General features: G+C 42.2%; 1 protein-coding gene across 1 annotated transcript in view; it reads right to left on the reverse strand.

Annotated features, from left to right (window-relative positions):
* Nucleotides 1-5,864: 5,864 nt before the first annotated feature.
* Nucleotides 5,865-16,993, reverse strand: part of LOC101417975 (retinal guanylyl cyclase 2) — a 77,032-nt gene continuing 65,903 nt past the window's right edge. Inside the window, 2 exon segments of the mRNA XM_071212977.1 lie at nt 5,865-6,040; nt 15,701-15,872. Coding sequence (XP_071069078.1) covers nt 5,865-6,040; nt 15,701-15,872 — 348 coding nt within the window.

Below are 16,993 nucleotides of genomic sequence, written 5' to 3' on the forward strand. Positions count from 1 at the left end.
GTCAGACAAGAATCTTATATCCAGCAAGATTGTCTCTCAAAAATAAGGGCAACTTTAGAATATCCATAGATAAACAGAAACTGAGAGAGTTTGCAAAAAGAAGAATGGTTTTGCAGGAAATACTAAAGGGAGTACTACAGCCTGAAAAGAAAAGACAGGAGAGAGAGGTTTTGAAGAGAGTCTCTAAATGAGGACTGTATCAGTAAAAGAAACTAAAAGTGTAAAAAGAGTGGAGAAAGTAAAATATGAAAGATAGCAACCCAATGGTCAAAATAGATGAAATAAGAACTGCTTTTACATTAATAACATTGAATTTTAATGGACTAAACTCCCCAGTCAAAGGAAACAGATCGGTGGAATGGATAAGAAAATTTGAGCCATTTTTATACTATTAACAAAACACTCAACTAAGACCCAAGGTTACCAATAAATTTAAAGTGAAATTCTGGAAAAAGATACTCCATGCATGCTAACCAAAGAAAAAAGCTGGAGTAGCTACACTTATATCAGAAGCAATAAACTTTAAAAGCAAAACTGTTATTAGAGCCAAGGAAGGACATTATATATTAATAAAAGGAACAATTCCCCAGGAAGAAATAACTACCATAATTGTATATGCACCTAACAAGGATGCCCCAAGATACATGAGGTAAAACTAAAGGGAGAAATACATATGTCTACAATAATAGTTGGACATTTCATTACACCACTCTCAGCATTGGATAGAACATCTGGGCGGAGGATCAATAAAGAGACAGAGAGCTTGAATAATATGATAAGTGTACTAAACCTAATAGACATATACAGAACATTGCACCCCAAAGCAGCTCGATATACATTCTGTTCAAGTGCTTGTGGATCTTTCTCCAGGATAGAACATACGCTGGGTCACAAAGCAGATTTCAACAAATTCAACAAGATTGAAATTATACAAAACTGTTTCTGTGATCATAATTGAATAAAGTTGGAAACCAATAAGAGGCAGAAAAAGAAAAATTTCACAAATATATGGAGAATAAACAACATGCTGTTTAATAATCAGTGGGTAAAAGAAGAAATTTCAAGAGAAACCAATAAACATCTCAAGACAAATGAAAAAGAGAACACAACTATCAGAATTTATGGGAAGCAGCAAAGTCAGTGTGGAGATGGAAATTTATAGCCCTCAACGCTTACATTACAAAAGAAAATAGACTGAAAACCAATGACTTAACTACACAGCTGGAGGAACTAGAAAAAGAACAGCAAACTGATCGCAAAGGATGTATAAGGAATGAAATAACAAAATTAGAGCAGAAATAAGTGGAGTTGAAAACAACAAAACAATAGAATTAACAAAACCAAAAGTTGTTTCTTTGAGAAGATTAACAATATCCACAAACCCTTAGCTAGACTGGCAAAGAGAGAAGGTACAAATAAATGAAAGAAAAAGAATGAAAATAAGGACATTACTACTGATCCAAAAGAGATAAAATAGATCATAAGAGGATATTATAAACAACTGTACACCAAAAAACTAGGCAATGTAGGTGAAATGGAAAAATTCCCAGGCATGTAAAATCAACCTACACTGACCCTAGAAGAAATAGAAGACCTGAACAATCCAATCATGAGTAAGGAGATTGAAATAATCATCAAACAACTCCCCAAAAAGAAAAGCCCAGGACCAGACAGTTTCAAGGGTGAGTTCTACCAAGCATGCAAAGAAAATTTAATACCAATCTTACGCAAGCTCCTCCAAAAAAATTGATTTGAAAAATCATTCTATGAAGCAAATATCACCCTAATACAGAAGCCAGGTAAAAATATTACAAAAAAAGAAAGAAAGAAAATTACAGACATATTTGCCTAATGAACGAGGATCAAAAATCCTCACCAAAAAACTTGCTAATTGAATCCAACAACACATTTAAAGAATTATACCTCCTGGTCAAGTGGGATTTTATACCAGACATCAAGGATGGTTCAACACAATAAAATCAGGGTGATACATCACAATAAGAAATCAAAGAAGAAAAGACATGATCTTATTAATTGATGCAGAAAGAGATGTAACAAAATACATCCTTTCTTGGTAAAAATATGACAAAGATAGAAATTGAAGGAAAATTTCTCAACATGATAAGTCCATAGATGAAAAACCCATAGCTAAAATTATACTCAATGGTGAAATCCTGAAGCTTTCCTTTTGAAACTAGGAAAAGAAAAGGATACCAACTGTTAATCAACATGGAGCTAGAGGTTCTAGATAGAGCAATCAAACAAGAAAAAGAAATAAAAGGCATCTAAATCAGAAAGGAAGAATTTAAATTGTTGCTATTCACAGATGATATAATTCTATAACTAAAAAGTCCCAAAAAGTCAATAACAAAGATGCTAAAGTTAGTAAATTATTTCAGTAGTGTCAGGATACAAGCTCAGTACTCAAAAATTACTAGTATTTCTATACACTTGTAATGCACAATCTGAGGTGGGAGTTAGGAAAAAAATTCCATTTACAATAGTGACTAAAAGAATCAAATATATAGGAATAACCTTAACCAAGGATGTAAAGCACTTGTATTCAGAAAACTACAAAGTATTGCTAAAAGAAATTAAAAATGACCTAAATAATTGGAAGAACATTCCGTGCTCATGAATTGGAAGACTAAATATCATTAAGATGTCATTCTACTCACACTGATATACAGATTCAATGTAATCCCTATAAAAATCCACCAGTATTTTTTAAACATATGGAAAACACTATTATCAAATTTATTTGTAAGAATAAGGGGCCAAAATATGCAGAAACATTTTAAAAAGAAAAGCGAAGTTGGAAGCTCTCATTTCCAGATTTTAAATCAAATTACCTAGCTACGGTGATAAAAACAACATGGTGCTGGCATAAAGGTGGACACATAGACCAACGGAAGGGAAATGATGGTTTAGAAACACACCCTCACATCTGCAGTCATGCGATTTTTTACAAGCCTGTCAAACCCACTGAACCCAGCCAGAACAGTCCATTCAACAAATGGTGCTGGGAGAATTGGATATCCATATCCAAAAGAAAGAAAGAGGACCCCTAGCTCATGCCTTATACAAAAGCTGACTCAAAATGAATCAAAGAACTAAATATAAAATCTTTAACCATAAAGCTCCTAAAAGTAATTGTAGGAAAATATCTTCAAGACCTGGTGGTAGGTGGTGCATTATTGATCCTTATACCAAAATAATGAGCAATGAAAGAAAACATGGATAAATGGGACCTCCATAAACTTAACACTTTTGTGATTCAGAAGGTGTCACCAAGAAAGTGAAAAGACAGCTGACTTAATGGGAGAAAATATTTGGAAACCACATATTCAATGAGGGTTTGATTTCCATTCTATATAAAGAGTTCATACAACTCAACAATAAAAGAGAATGCAATCCAATTTAAAAATGGGCAAAAGATTTAAATAGACATTTCTCCAAAGAGGAAATATGAATAGCCAAAAAACACATGAAAAATGTTCCATATCACTAGCTATTAGGGAAATTCAAATCCAAACGACAATGAAATATCATCTCACATTGCATGGAATGGCCATTATTTTTTTTTTTTTAAAAATCAGTTTTATTGAAACATATTAATAAAGCAAAATCCATCCAAAGTGTATAATCATTGGCATTTGATATAATCATATAGTTGTGATTCATCCCTTTAATCATTATTAGAGAATTTCATTATTCCAATAAAGTAATAAAAACAAAAACCAAAGAAAAAATTCATCACCTTTCAAACTCTCTATGCTTACTTTGCCATACATAGATGCTATTCTGTTTCCATCTGTCTAGGTTATTTGTATTTATACTTTGTAAAAAGTCTTTTATATGCAATATTATAGATATTTGTATTTCACATGAGGTTTCACTATGTTATACAGTTCCATGTTACATTTCTTAGCTTTTGTTTTAGTAATATAGATGTCCTTAGACTTTCCCTTTCAACCACTATCATACCCATATAATAGCTAGTTACAAACATTATGACATGCTTTCAACTTTTCTATTCATTTCCGAAGATTTACATATAACCTTTTCAAATCTTCTTAGATTAACCCTCAGATTTCCATTCTCTACCCTCATTCTATTTCCTGGTAACCTAATTCTAATTATTAACTCCATGAATTTACACAACATATTTAGTTTATAATACTACAATCGTACAGTATTTGTCCTTTTGTATATGGCTTGCTTCACTCAACATAATGTCCTCCAGTTTCATCTATGTTGTCATATGTTTCATGGCTTCATTTCTCCTTATGGCTGCATAATATTCTATCATGTCTATACACCACAACTGTTTATCCATTCATCAGTTTATGGACACCTGGGTTGTTTCCAACTTTTGGCAATTGTGAATAACACCACTATGTACATCAGTGTGCTGATGTCTGTTCATGTCACTGTTCTCAGAAAAGTTCTTCTTGGTATATACCTAGTAATGATATTATTGGGTCACATGGCAAGTCTGTATTCTGCTTTCTTAAGAACTGCCAAACAGTGGAATGGCCATTATTGATAAAACAGAAAGCAATAGGTGCTGGAGAGGATGTGGAGAAATAGGAACTCTCCTTCACTCTTGGCTGGTTGTAAATGGTGCCTCCTCTGTGGAAGAGAGTTTGGCTGTTCTTCAGGAAGCTCAATATAGAACTGTCACTTGATCCAGCAATTCCAGTACTAGGAATATATCCAGAAGAACTAATAACTGTGACATAAACAGACATCTGCACACTGATACTCATAGTGACATTTTTCACAATTGCCAAAAGATGGAAACCATCATTGTGTCCATTAACCAATGAATGGAGAAACAAAATGTGTATACACACACACACACACACGTGTGTATGATGGAATATTATGCTGCAGTAAGAAGAAATGAAATTGGGACACATATGAAAACATGATTCAAGATAATGAATCTTGAAGACATTATGCTCAGTGAAGTAAGCCTGAAACAAAAGGACAAATATTTCATGGTCTCACTAATATGAAACAAATACAAAGAATAAATGCATAGAGTTAAAACCTAGAGCACAGGTTGTCAGGAGACTTTGGGTGGGGCTTTGCAGTCTAGTTCTATTTTGAACTAGTTAAGACCCCAGGAGTTCTGACTTCATCAAGTAATCCCCTTCTATTTATAATAGGTGCAAAAATCCCTCAAACTAAGGAGCTTGGAATTCTGAAATAATTAATTCCAACTTACCTATATATAAAGCCTAGATTTATCAAAACAAGCATGATACCTATGACCCACTGGGGGGACTGCGGGAAAGTGTAAACTGTAATATAAACCATTATCCGTGAGGTGCAGCATTGCTCAAAAATGTACTCACCAAATGCAATGAATGTGCCATGATGATGAAAGAGGTTGTTCATATGGGAGGAGTGGGGTGAAGGGGTGGGGGGGAAATGGGGACCTCATATTTTTTAATGTAACATTAAAAAAAAATAAAGACAAATAAATAGAACTAGAGCAGCAAACAGAAGCTGGCTGGGAGACACCTAACAAGTCTCTAGAAACTAGTTGTAAAACTGAAAATATCAGTCACTTACCTAATTTTTTTTTCAACACGACTCGCCCAAACCCATCAGGCTCAGCAATTTTTTCTTTTACCCAAAGACATTTTTAAGTTGTTTTCATTGAATTGACAGGCTGTTTCAGAGTTAGTTAGCTACAGCTTCATTTCCCGAACAAGAAATATACATGTTCAGTCCAACATCACCCCCTACTGGTTTGTCCATTAGAGACCAAAAATTGTGTGGTAAATCTCCTTAATTTTCTCAAATTATATTTTATTTTTCTTTAAAAACATTAAAATAGTAAGTCCCCTTTATCTTTCCCCATCTTGAGAATCACTTTCCCTACAGCAGAACAGTTCCATCCCTTCCTTCCCTCTCTGTATATTCACACAATCCATTGGTTCCTTTCGAGAAGCTGTGCTCACAGTGCCTCCAAGCAAGCAGTATTTAAGCATGGTGAGGCCTGCCATTCCAGCAAAAACTGGCCCTATAGTATAGCAGGGAGTTGGGATTATAGTTACTAAGCAGGCACCCAGTGTTAATAGAGAACACTGCAAGGGGAAGGAATTTTGCTTCATGAAAGAAAAAAATTTGCCTTCAAATAGCTCTGAGAATCTTAAGAAAGACTTATATAACAAGTAGTCGACTCTTTGTCTCACAAGAAAATAAGTTTATAATGATGCAAACATAACCACCCTTCTGATTTATACCTTTATCCAAAGTAACAGTTATTCCCAAAAGCATATATCTTTTAGGAGGGACAAATAAGCATCAAGCTCAAAACAGAAATGCCTGGGTAGCAAATGAGGATTCAAAACTGGTTTTTCGTTTGCAAAAAAAAATTTGACTCTTTTCTTGTGCCTTCATTTGGGAAGGAGGGCTCTCACAGAACTGTCTGTCAAACTATCTATCAAGAGAATTATTTCTAAGACAGTTGGGAAATTTGAAAATATAAGTAGAGTTGACTTTCAATCATGTGTGTTCAGTACATGGAAGAGTACTACAGATAATCCAGGAATATTTTCTATTTGCTCTTAAAATGGATTTTGTTCTTATATTTCATTATGATTGTATTAGTTGTTCAGGGAGTGGACAGCACTTGAAATGTATTAAGCAGTCCTAATATGAATCTATTTCAAAATTTATCTAGAAAGTTCTCCACATTCACCTTTCTGGTCTCTGCTTTGTTTCTGTTAATAATTTTCAGCATTAACTTTTTGCTATTTCCTGAGTTAGAGGAAGTAATTAAGTATTTTGCTTTAAAAAGTTCTTCCTGCTGAGATAATGATAAACTAGAACTACAAAACAAGTTGACAAAGGGTTTTTACCACTTACTCACTTTAACTCATCTTTCACTCATTCAGATGCATCCATTGAGTACTGAACTAGGTACCAAAGGGAATGAAAAAGGAAATGTAGCACATGGTCTCAGTTCTTCAGGACTTTTCTAGTATAATTGGTGAGAAGAGACTACCAAATAGGAAGCAACAACCCAAGGCAATATATGGTTGAGATAAAATAAATGGTAGAGACAAAAGTGTTATGATACTTTAGAGATTTGGAGAGAGACAGCTTATTAGGATCTGACTCAGTCAAGAAGGGTTCAAAGGAGAAGGTAGGATTTGATTGGACCTTGAATGGTGGGTAGGATTTGAATCTGAGAAAAAAGACATGAATCAAAGGTTTGTGGTTAGGATTAAACATGGAATTGGGGAAACACTTAGAGAAATGAGCCTGCCTAGTTCAGATCACTGGGTAGAAAATTAGCGACAAGTTTGGGTTAAGTACGTTATGCAAAATGGAGGGCCTTGACTCACTGGACACTTTTGAGCAGGGAAGTTAAATGATGAAAATAATTTTTATTATTTTCTGAAGATCAATATTTAGAATGCATTGAAGGGTGGCTGTTGCAGTAATTCAGGCATAAGTTAGTGAGTACTGGAAAGGGAGTGGCGATAGGGTCAGGGGCAAAATAAAAAAGAGATAAAATAAAGCTATTACAAAAAAAGAACCAACCCACTTGGCTGTCTGATTGACAATCTTGGGGAAATTGGCATAGGGTTATGAACTTATGTTGGTTTGTGGGAAAAGATGACCTGAAGTTTTAAATATATTGAATTTGAAGTGATGGAAGTGATGGTGAATCATCCAAGAAGGGTTGTGCTTAGGGGGCTGGAGATGTGAAACTGAAGCCCAAATGATAGATGATGGCTTTTCTTTTTATAAAAGAAATATTAAACACCTACTATACACTAAGCATTCAGCATACAAATATGAGTAAGATATGTTCCTACCATGAAGAACTTTAAGTCTAATGGAAAGACAGACAAGCAAATATAGATAATGCTGATGACTGTGAGAACAGTGAATGGAAAGAGGCAAGTAGAAGCATGAAGATGCTACTGCAGTAGTCCATGAAAAAGATCCTGTGGCCTGGGCTTGGGTAGTGAGAGTCAAGGAGAGACAAGATACATTCAATAAATATTTAAAAGGTAAAATTTACAAGATTTAGCAATCAATTGAATTTTGGAGTTCAGGGCGAAGAATGAGTCCCAAGACTCTTACTAGAGTAACTGGCTGGATAGTGGTTGGTACTATTAGCTGAAATAGAGAATACAGGATGAGGGGGAAGTTTTGGTGGGAAGAAATTCTGTTTTGAATTTTTTATGTTTGAGCAACATGGTAGAAATTCAGGTGAAAATGTCAGCAGAAAGTTTAACATACAATGTTGAAGCTTAAAGGAGCAGACAGCTAGAGTTGTGGAGTTGGAAGTTATCAGCATACATATTTTAGAAAGAGCTGTGAATGAGGTCACCAAGGATGCGGCGGCTTGCTCTGTCGGTGGCGGTGGGGTCTGGCTGCGGATGAGGGGTCGGTCCAGCTTGGGACGAGGGGTCGGTCCGGCTTGGGACAAGGGGTCGGTCTGGCAGCAGACAAGGGGTCGGTCTCACAGGGGTTGCGCGGTTTGGCTGACGGGGTCGCCCAGCGAAGCCGGCGATGAAGGGGTCACCCGGAGAAGCAGGCGATGAACTGGGGACAAGGGAGGCCAGGCCCTTGTTGGGGGTTCTCAGGACTGGAGGGCGCATGACAGAAGAACTACCGCGGAGATGAGGTAAACACGCAGGTCCAACTTTATTGAGGAAGTGGCTACAGTTTTATAGGGGCTGGGGAAGGCTGATTGGTCGAAGCTTATGCCATTTTCTGATTGGTTGCTGCAAGCAGTTACTGGGGAGAAAGGTCAGTGGGAGGTACTGGAAGTGGGAGGGGTGGTGGTTAGGGATTGGCTGTGGCTGTTGCTGGGGGAAGTGGCAGGGTTTAGGGATTGGGGGCTGCTGTTGCTGGGGTAGAGGGCAGACTTGAGTTTCCTGCCTTGCGCCTGGCTGTTGCTGCTGTCGGGGGGGGGGGGGAAGGTAGACTGGAATTTTCCGCCCTGCGCCTGCGCAGGGAGAAAGAAGAAGGGTGTTGCCTCATAAGGTGTCGTGTGGTGTTATCCGGGAGGAGGGGCAGCCACGGAAGCATGGCTGCCGAGAAGGGGAGACCCGAGGGCACTCTGCGCCCATGCCGAGCTCCCTTCAGTGGTGGCGGTGAGTCCAACTAGCCACCCTATTATGGGGACAGCAGCTTGGAATTAGGCCTACCGCGGCCGATCCCCTGCCAGGCCAGCAAACCACACTTCAGCCTGAGGGGTGACCACATTTCCCCCTTCTTTTCAAATAAGGGCCAGGATGGCAGCAGCAACAAGTAGCCGAGGCCCAAGGGCAGTAAACAATGAGGGAAGCGGGGCTGAAGAGGGAGGTGAGTATGACGGGGATATAAATGTACAACTTGGGGGGCGGTATCTTGCCGTTGCAAGCAAGGGTGGCCAATGTCCAATTCTCTTTGATCTCGGCGGCTATAAGGTCCATCTGCTGTTAAAAGTCCAGGATGACAGTGCGTTACAGGTAGTTGATCTCTTCTTGGCGGCGAAGAGCGGCAGAGGCAGACTGTGTGATGGTCTGGAGGATCGCAGCTGTGAGGACAAGTCGTGTCAGGGCACCAGCGGCGGTGGTGGCGGCAGCGTCGGGAGTGGTGGAGACGTAGGCGAGGACAACAAGAAGGCCAAAGTCTCCATGGGCACAAGAGAGGCCGATGTTAATGGGGCGGGCCGACATGGGGCGGCCCAATCTGCAATGCAATGGGGGTTCAAGCAAAAAACGGGAGGGGGGCGGGGGATGAGAAAGGACGCTTTGGATGGCTGAGAAGAGGAGTGAGGTCGAGACAGGAGGAAGCTCCGCAGAAGTATGGGGAGGCAAAAGCAGAAACGTTATTAGATGCTAGAAAGCAGGCCGTGGGCCGGGGAAAGCGGGTTGTGGGCCGTTTAGCGGGGCTGGAGCTGCTTGAGAGCAATGGCGGCATGGGGGGCCATGGTTACAGAAGACTTGGGGCACCTGCGGGAAGAGTGAGCAGGAAGAGGTCGGGTAGGAGGAGGCCGAGAAGATGAAGTGGGGGGGGTGTCCTCGGCAGTGGCGAGTCGCTGATAGCTGACCTGTACGTATGTGCTAAAAATTGCATTAGCCTGATCCTTGGGGAGTTGGATGATCCTTCTAATGGCCCATGGTCCGACTGCCAGTGCGAAGAGGACAATAATTAGGGGGCCTACGAAAGGGAGGATGTAGGGGAGGATGCCATTGAATCCCCAGGAGAAGCCTCCTTGGGATTCTCTCTCCCTTTTTCGTTTTTCCAGGCCGGCCCTGACTTGGGCCAGATTGTCCTGAATGAGACCAGAGTAGTTAGCATAGAAACAGCACTCCTCGCCGAGAGCAGCACAGAGGCCTCCCTCTTTGAGGAGGAGGAGGTCTAACCCCCTACGATTTTGAAGAACCACTTCAGATAGGGAGTTAAGCGATTTTTCTAGGTGGCGGATGGATGTTTCGAGGCAGGCGACATCCTCGTCGACGGCTGCCCTGAGAGACGAGAAAGCGGTGCTGTGAGTGGTTAAGGCTGCAATTCCGGTGCCAGCTCCTGCAAGACCTAGAAGAGAGGCGATAGTAATGGCGGTAATGATTTCTCTTTTCTGCACATGGACTGGAAGAAGATAGTGCTGCCAGGAATCAAAGAATTGGTTATTTGTATGATAAAAAACCCAGGGGAGTATGATTGCAAGCACGCAGGTTTCATTGGTGGAGTTGAGGGTGCCGACATTAAGACACGGGGTGTGACCTGTGGAGGAACACAGCCATCTTGAATTATTGGGGGGTAAAAGAAATTTTGAGGTTACGTTAGGGGTGACTGTAAGTTTGCAAAGAGTCTTCATGGAGGGGTGAACAGCGCCTCCAATTCTGATGATGCAAAGCCCGCTTTGAGAGACAGATTGGATTGTCAGTCCTACCTTCGTTTGGTTCCAATTACAAGAGGCGGGATTGCTGCTATCAGAAGATTGCAAGAGGCATTGGTGGCTATGGCCTCGTAGAGAAGAAGTGAGGGGGAGAGGCATAGCCAACAGCTAACGGTAAGGTTAGAATTAGAGGAGTTAAGTGTACGAAAGGTAGCTTGGACTAGAGACAGAAGTGGGTTATGGATCTGTAGTGGGGGTAGAGGGGTAGGAGGGGTACGGACGGGATTAGAGGATTGACTGCTGGAAGTTATGTAGGAGGGAATGGACCAGGGAAAGGGGCGCTGAGGGGTGGGAGTTATGTTAAGGGGAAAGCAGGTGGTAGGAGGTGGCAGGGAGGTAGGCGGAGGTGCCCCAGAGGGGGAGGAATACGGGTCCAAAAATAGACTAGAGGGGGCCGAGCGTGCGGCAGCTTGCCACGGATTGGATGGAGGGGGCTGCCAGGGGGAGGCGGAGCCAGGGGGGCCGCTGGCGCGGAGGGTGCAAGAGGAGCCATTGCCCATACGGTGTTACAAAATGGCTGTGGGCCGTCTCCAGCGGTACTACAAAATGGCGGCGGGCCACAAAATGGCCGTGGGCTACAAGATGGCCATGGACCGCCTTGCGCAGAGGGGTAAAATGGTGGGGAGGGAGCTTCCGGCCCACCCAGGCAGGAAGTTGTTGGGGGGAGGGAGGGGTAAAGGGACCTCCCCTTTTCAAGCGAGGAAGAAGGCGGAAGTCCACCATCTTGAGAGTGCCTCCCCTTTTCGAGCGAGGAAGAAGGCGGAAGTTCGCCATCTTCACTGGCGCTCAGCACTGCAAGATTACACTGTTTAGGGGGACAATTTTTGAGCGCGTTATTAAGGCGCTTGACAAGCGACTCAGAGTCGGAGTCGGAGCCGGCATCAGGATCCTGATCAGGATCCCGGTTAAAGTCGCCGTCGTGACAATCACGGTGGTGGTGGTGGCGCGGCCGGGGGGAGTCGATGGTAGGGGCGCCTTGAAGGCAGGAGCAGATGGTAAAAAGCTCCAGTAATAAGCCAGGAGGGAATCTTTTACTTTCCTGCTCCACAGCAGAAGTGACCCTATCTATAAGGCGAGTATAGGTGTCTGGGTCCAAAAGCTGACACGTGGTAAGCCACGGATTAAAGGGGAGAAGAAGGTCCCAATATACTTGGAGCTGTTTCAAAGAGATCTTACACCGGTGAGTGTCTAGGAGACCAGCGAGGGCCCGAACTTGTGGGGTTTGCTTAGCAGAAAGGATGTTACCCATTGCTAATGGCCTTTTGGAGCCAATAAGAGAAGGGGCCCTTACCTTGAGAGTGCGGCGATGGGAGCCAAGGGGCGCGGTGAGATGAGGGGTCAGAGCTGGTGGGGCTCCGACGGTGGTCGCGGGCCAAGAGAAGGCCCCGACGAGGGGAAAGCGGAACTAAGAGCTCCTTAGGGGAAGAGGAGAACAACGAGCAGTGGAGCAAGGTAAAGGGGGTCCTTACTCAGCCCCACGTTGGGCGCCAGCTGCGGTGGCTTGCTCTGTCGGTGGCGGTGGGGTCTGGCTGCGGATGAGGGGTCAGTCCAGCTTGGGACGAGGGGTTGGTCCGGCTTGGGACAAGGGGTCGGTCCGGCAGCAGACGAGGGGTCGGTCTCACAGGGGTTGTGCGGTTCAGCTGACGGGGTCGCCCGGGGAAGCTGGCGACAAAGGGGTCACCCTGAGAAGCAGGTGACGAACTGGGGACAAGGGAGGCCAGGCCCTTGTCGGAGGCTCTCAGGACTGGAGGGCGCACGACAGAAGAACTACCGCGGAGATGAGGTAAACACGCAGGTCCAACTTTATTGAGGAAGTGGCTACAGTTTTATAGGGGCTGGGGAAGGCTGATTGGTCGAAGCTTATGCCATGTTCTGATTGGTTGCTGCAAGCAGTTACTGGGGAGAAAGGTCAGTGGGAGGTACTGGGGAGGGGTGGTGGTTAGGGATTGGCTGTGGCTGTTGCTGGGGGAAGTGGCAGGGTTTAGGGATTGGGGGCTGCTCTTGCTGAGGTAGAGGGCAGACTTGAGTTTCCCGCCTTGCGCCTGGCTGTTGCTGCGGCCGGGGGGGGACGGAAAAAGGCAGACTGGAATTTTCTGCCCTGCGCCTGCGCAGGGAGAAAGAAGAAGAAGAGTGTTGCCTCATAAGGCATCGTGTGGCGCTATCCGGGAGGAGGGGCGGCCGCGGAAGCATGGCTGCCGAGAAGGGGAGACCCGAGGGCACTCTGTGCCCATGCCAAGCTCCCTTCAGGGGTGGTGGTGAGTCCGACCAGCCACCCTATTATGGGGGCAGCGGCTTGGAATTAGGCCTCCCGCGGCCACTCCCCTGCCAGGCCAGCAAACCACACTTCAGCCCGAGGGGTGACCGCAAAGGAGAATATGTAGAGGGAGAAAACAGTGTATTAAGATTAGTCCCAAGGGAATACAAATATGTAAGTGAAGGATGGAGTCAGAATGAATTATCAGACAAGTTTGGAGTGAGTTGGGAAACATATCAGAGATGAGAACATGCAGAAAGTAAGGAGACCAAAACTCTGAGTGTTTTGCAGAAAATGTGGGAGCAGCCACAATTAGAGGACACAAAGAGCTACGAGAACTAGTAAAGGAAGCAGAGAAAAGGCATTCCAATTGAGGAGCAGATCATTAGAGCCAACTGAGAGAAGTTTTAGGGAAAATTGTCAAGAATCAAATGCTGCAGAGAAGTAAGGATGGATGAGACCTGGGAAAAGTGGTGAGGACTAAGGCCAGATTGCAAAGAGTCTTAGGAGGTAGTGGATAGTAAAAATAGCACAGGGAGTGTTAATCATTCTTTTATGAAGGTCAGTATTCTTTTAAGAAATTTGAGATGCAGGTCATTTCCTGAATCTCAGCAGTGTGGCAACAACTACTCTCCAGTTTATTCGACTCACCTAGGACAACTATCAAGGAAAAGATGATGGACAAAAATCATCCCAAGGAACAGAGAGAATCTACAACTGCAAGCAAGAGAGTCCTATCCATCTGCCCCATAGAATCTAAGTCCCCTGTCAATTAGAGGTGGATTAGGCATCACCGTCCCAGAATCCTCGGGATTGAAGAATGAAGGGTGGACTAGAGTAGACTAACTGGTATTCTACTATAGATTTATTGTTATTCTAGCAATGGAAGAAATTTTATCATTGATGTGGAGACAGTGGTCACTAGATGTTCTGAGGGGAGGGAGAGGGAAAATAGGTGTAAGATGGGGGCATTTTTGGGACATTGGAATTGCCCGGAATGATGTTGCAATGAACAGATACAAACCATTATGTAACTTGTCATAACTTACAAAATTGTGTGGGAGATAGTAAACTATAATCCATACTTAGTGGCAATGCTCCAAAATATTTTCATCAATTGTAACAAATGAACCACACAAATAAAGGATGTTGTTAATGTGAGAAAGTGTGGGAGGGATAGGGAATGGGGCGTATGGGAATCTCCTACATTTCTTTTTTTTTAATTGCTTTATTATTTTTTAAAGATACATATATCACAAAAAAATGTTACTTTAAAAAATATAAGAGGTTCCCTTATACCCCACTCCCCAAAACCCCTACACCTCCCACATCAATTACTTCTTTCATTAGAATGGTACATTCATTGCATTTGATGAGTGTATTTGGAGCATTTCTATACAGCATGGATTATAGTTTATGTTGTAGTTTACATTCTCTTCCAGTCCATTCAGTGGGTTATGGCAGGTTATATAATGTCCTGCATAAGTCCCTGCAATACCACTACGGGCATCTCCAAGTGCCGAAAATGCCCTAGTATCACACCTCTTCCTTCTCCCTGCCTTCAGCAACTCCCATGGCCACTGTAATCACATTAGTGATATAATTTCTTCCACTGCTAGAGTCACAGTAATTCTATAGTAGAATACCGATAAGTCCACTCTAGTCCTTATTTCACTCCTCCATCCTGAGGACCCTGGGGAATACTACTCAGCTGTAAGAAGGAATACAGTACTAACACATGGGATAATATGGATGACTCTTGAGGACCTTATGTTGAGTGAAGCAAGTCAGGCATTGAAAGACAAATACTACATGTGGGAGCTAAGCCCCCTGCATTTCAGTGTAACATTTATGTAATCTTTCTATCTTTAAAAAATATATTAAAAAGTATTTTTCAAAAAGAATATTACAATATTATTCTTAACTATATATAAAAAAAGAAGTTTGGTAGAAAAAGAATGATAAAGGGAGTAGGTGGGTAAAAGAAACCTGGAAGAGTATTGTAGAAAGAAAGAGGAGAGGAGTGCATAGAGGGGCAAGAGGGGCAAGTAGCAAAGATATCTGTGGTATCAAGTGAGACGTTACTCAAGATACCTGTGAATGTATAAAGATACATGGGAAGGATATACTGAAAAGGGAGAACCTGAAAATATTCAAGCAAGATGGAATGAATATAAGAGTAAACTTCTTTAGTGGGAATTTAAATTAATATAATGAATTTTCCTAAATATAACATGTGTATGTCTATCTTACAGCTTAGTCAAATAGGTAAATGTTGACACTAATGAGAAGGGTAGACTGAGAGAGTTTGGGAACTAGAAAAAGTGCTGCTGCCCACTAGAGTAATACAGGTGATGGAAAGAGATAAATCTTCAAGAATAAAAAAGAATTATCCAGGGTTGAACATCTGGATTATCCACCTGCCATTAATCAGGAGAAAGCTACCTTCTTTGCCCGTCTCTAATCTTCCCTTGAAGTGCATGGGGTGTCCTCTCTTGCTTTAGATGGTTGTTGTTTACCTGAGAGCATGCCTATTTGAATCCAGACAGGCACCTCTGGCATGTGCTACATCTTGAAGATGCTCATAGAACTCACCATATCTAGAGACATGTTTGCAATCTCAGCTGCATGCCTAGTGCTATTCTTCTTTGGAACACCTGAGGCCATGTAGGCACCTCTGATGGTCACTACCTAGGAATCAGGGGAAACAGTATTAGCAAGAAAGTAATTTATTCGTATTTTCTATCACAATGCTTTAGGAGTATGACAGAGACTAGGTGTTTTCATAAAATGAGGAAGGCAGAGTGGGGTTATCTGTTTCACAGGCTTGGGTACTTATCAGAATCACTTAAGGGGCTTTATAAGAAATACCAACATTTAGGTCCCACACCCAGAGATTCTAAAATAAGTGTAGGTACTTTAAAGACTCCTGTCTGACTGTAAAGAAATATCAGGCTCTAAGCAATTCCCAGGGAAAAGGAAAAGTAAAGATTTCAGGTCTTGTCCCTAGGAGAAGGTGCCTAGAATGCTTCCCTAATAAGTATTTATCCAGATGATATCTGAGAAATGACCTATGGCAGCCTTAAGGGGAATATAGGGAAAGGGAAAGGGAAGAAGGAGAAGGGGTTGCTCCCTCTGCTTTGCCTTACTTATCTGATGGAGTTGGTCCTGTAGGCCCATTTATTATGAGAACCAGGTTTTAACCATCACCCACATCTTTCTCTCCTACGTCTGCTTCCCTGAGGGGCTGCAGTACTGGCCCTCAACTGCTTTCCAGGGATCAGTTAGAGCTGGACATGTGAAAATAAGAAAGGCCAATCTGTGTTTCTTGTCTCCCCTTCAGAAGTGCCTGCTCTTTTAGGTAACCAGTAGCTTGAAGCTTTGTAGGTAAGTCCAAAAGATAATCTGAAAGTTCATTAAAATGTGCCAGTCAACCTGTGCTACTACAAGCTTGGATTCAGTTAAAATCCATGCTTTTTTAGAGAACTGCACTCATAGAGTATAAAAGTTAAGACCATGAACTCTGATGCCACACTACTTTAGTTAGAATAGTACTTACAAACTGTGTAAACTTGGACAAGTTACTTAACTTCTCTGTGCTTCAGTGTCCTCATCTGTAAAATAGGTATAACTCACAGTTCTAAGTAGTAAATAAGGAAATATGTGTTATAGCTCTCAAAACATGCCTAGTGCATGATAAGTGCAATTTTTCACTATCATTATCAACACCAGACTAGTATGTACAGAACCCAGCCTTAAAATTGTGGCTATGACTTAGTTTCAGAGAAAGACTATTAATAAGCAACAATAGG

The sequence above is a fragment of the Dasypus novemcinctus genome, chromosome X, assembly GCF_030445035.2.
Source record: "Dasypus novemcinctus isolate mDasNov1 chromosome X, mDasNov1.1.hap2, whole genome shotgun sequence".
NCBI classification, from domain to species: domain Eukaryota; kingdom Metazoa; phylum Chordata; class Mammalia; order Cingulata; family Dasypodidae; genus Dasypus; species Dasypus novemcinctus.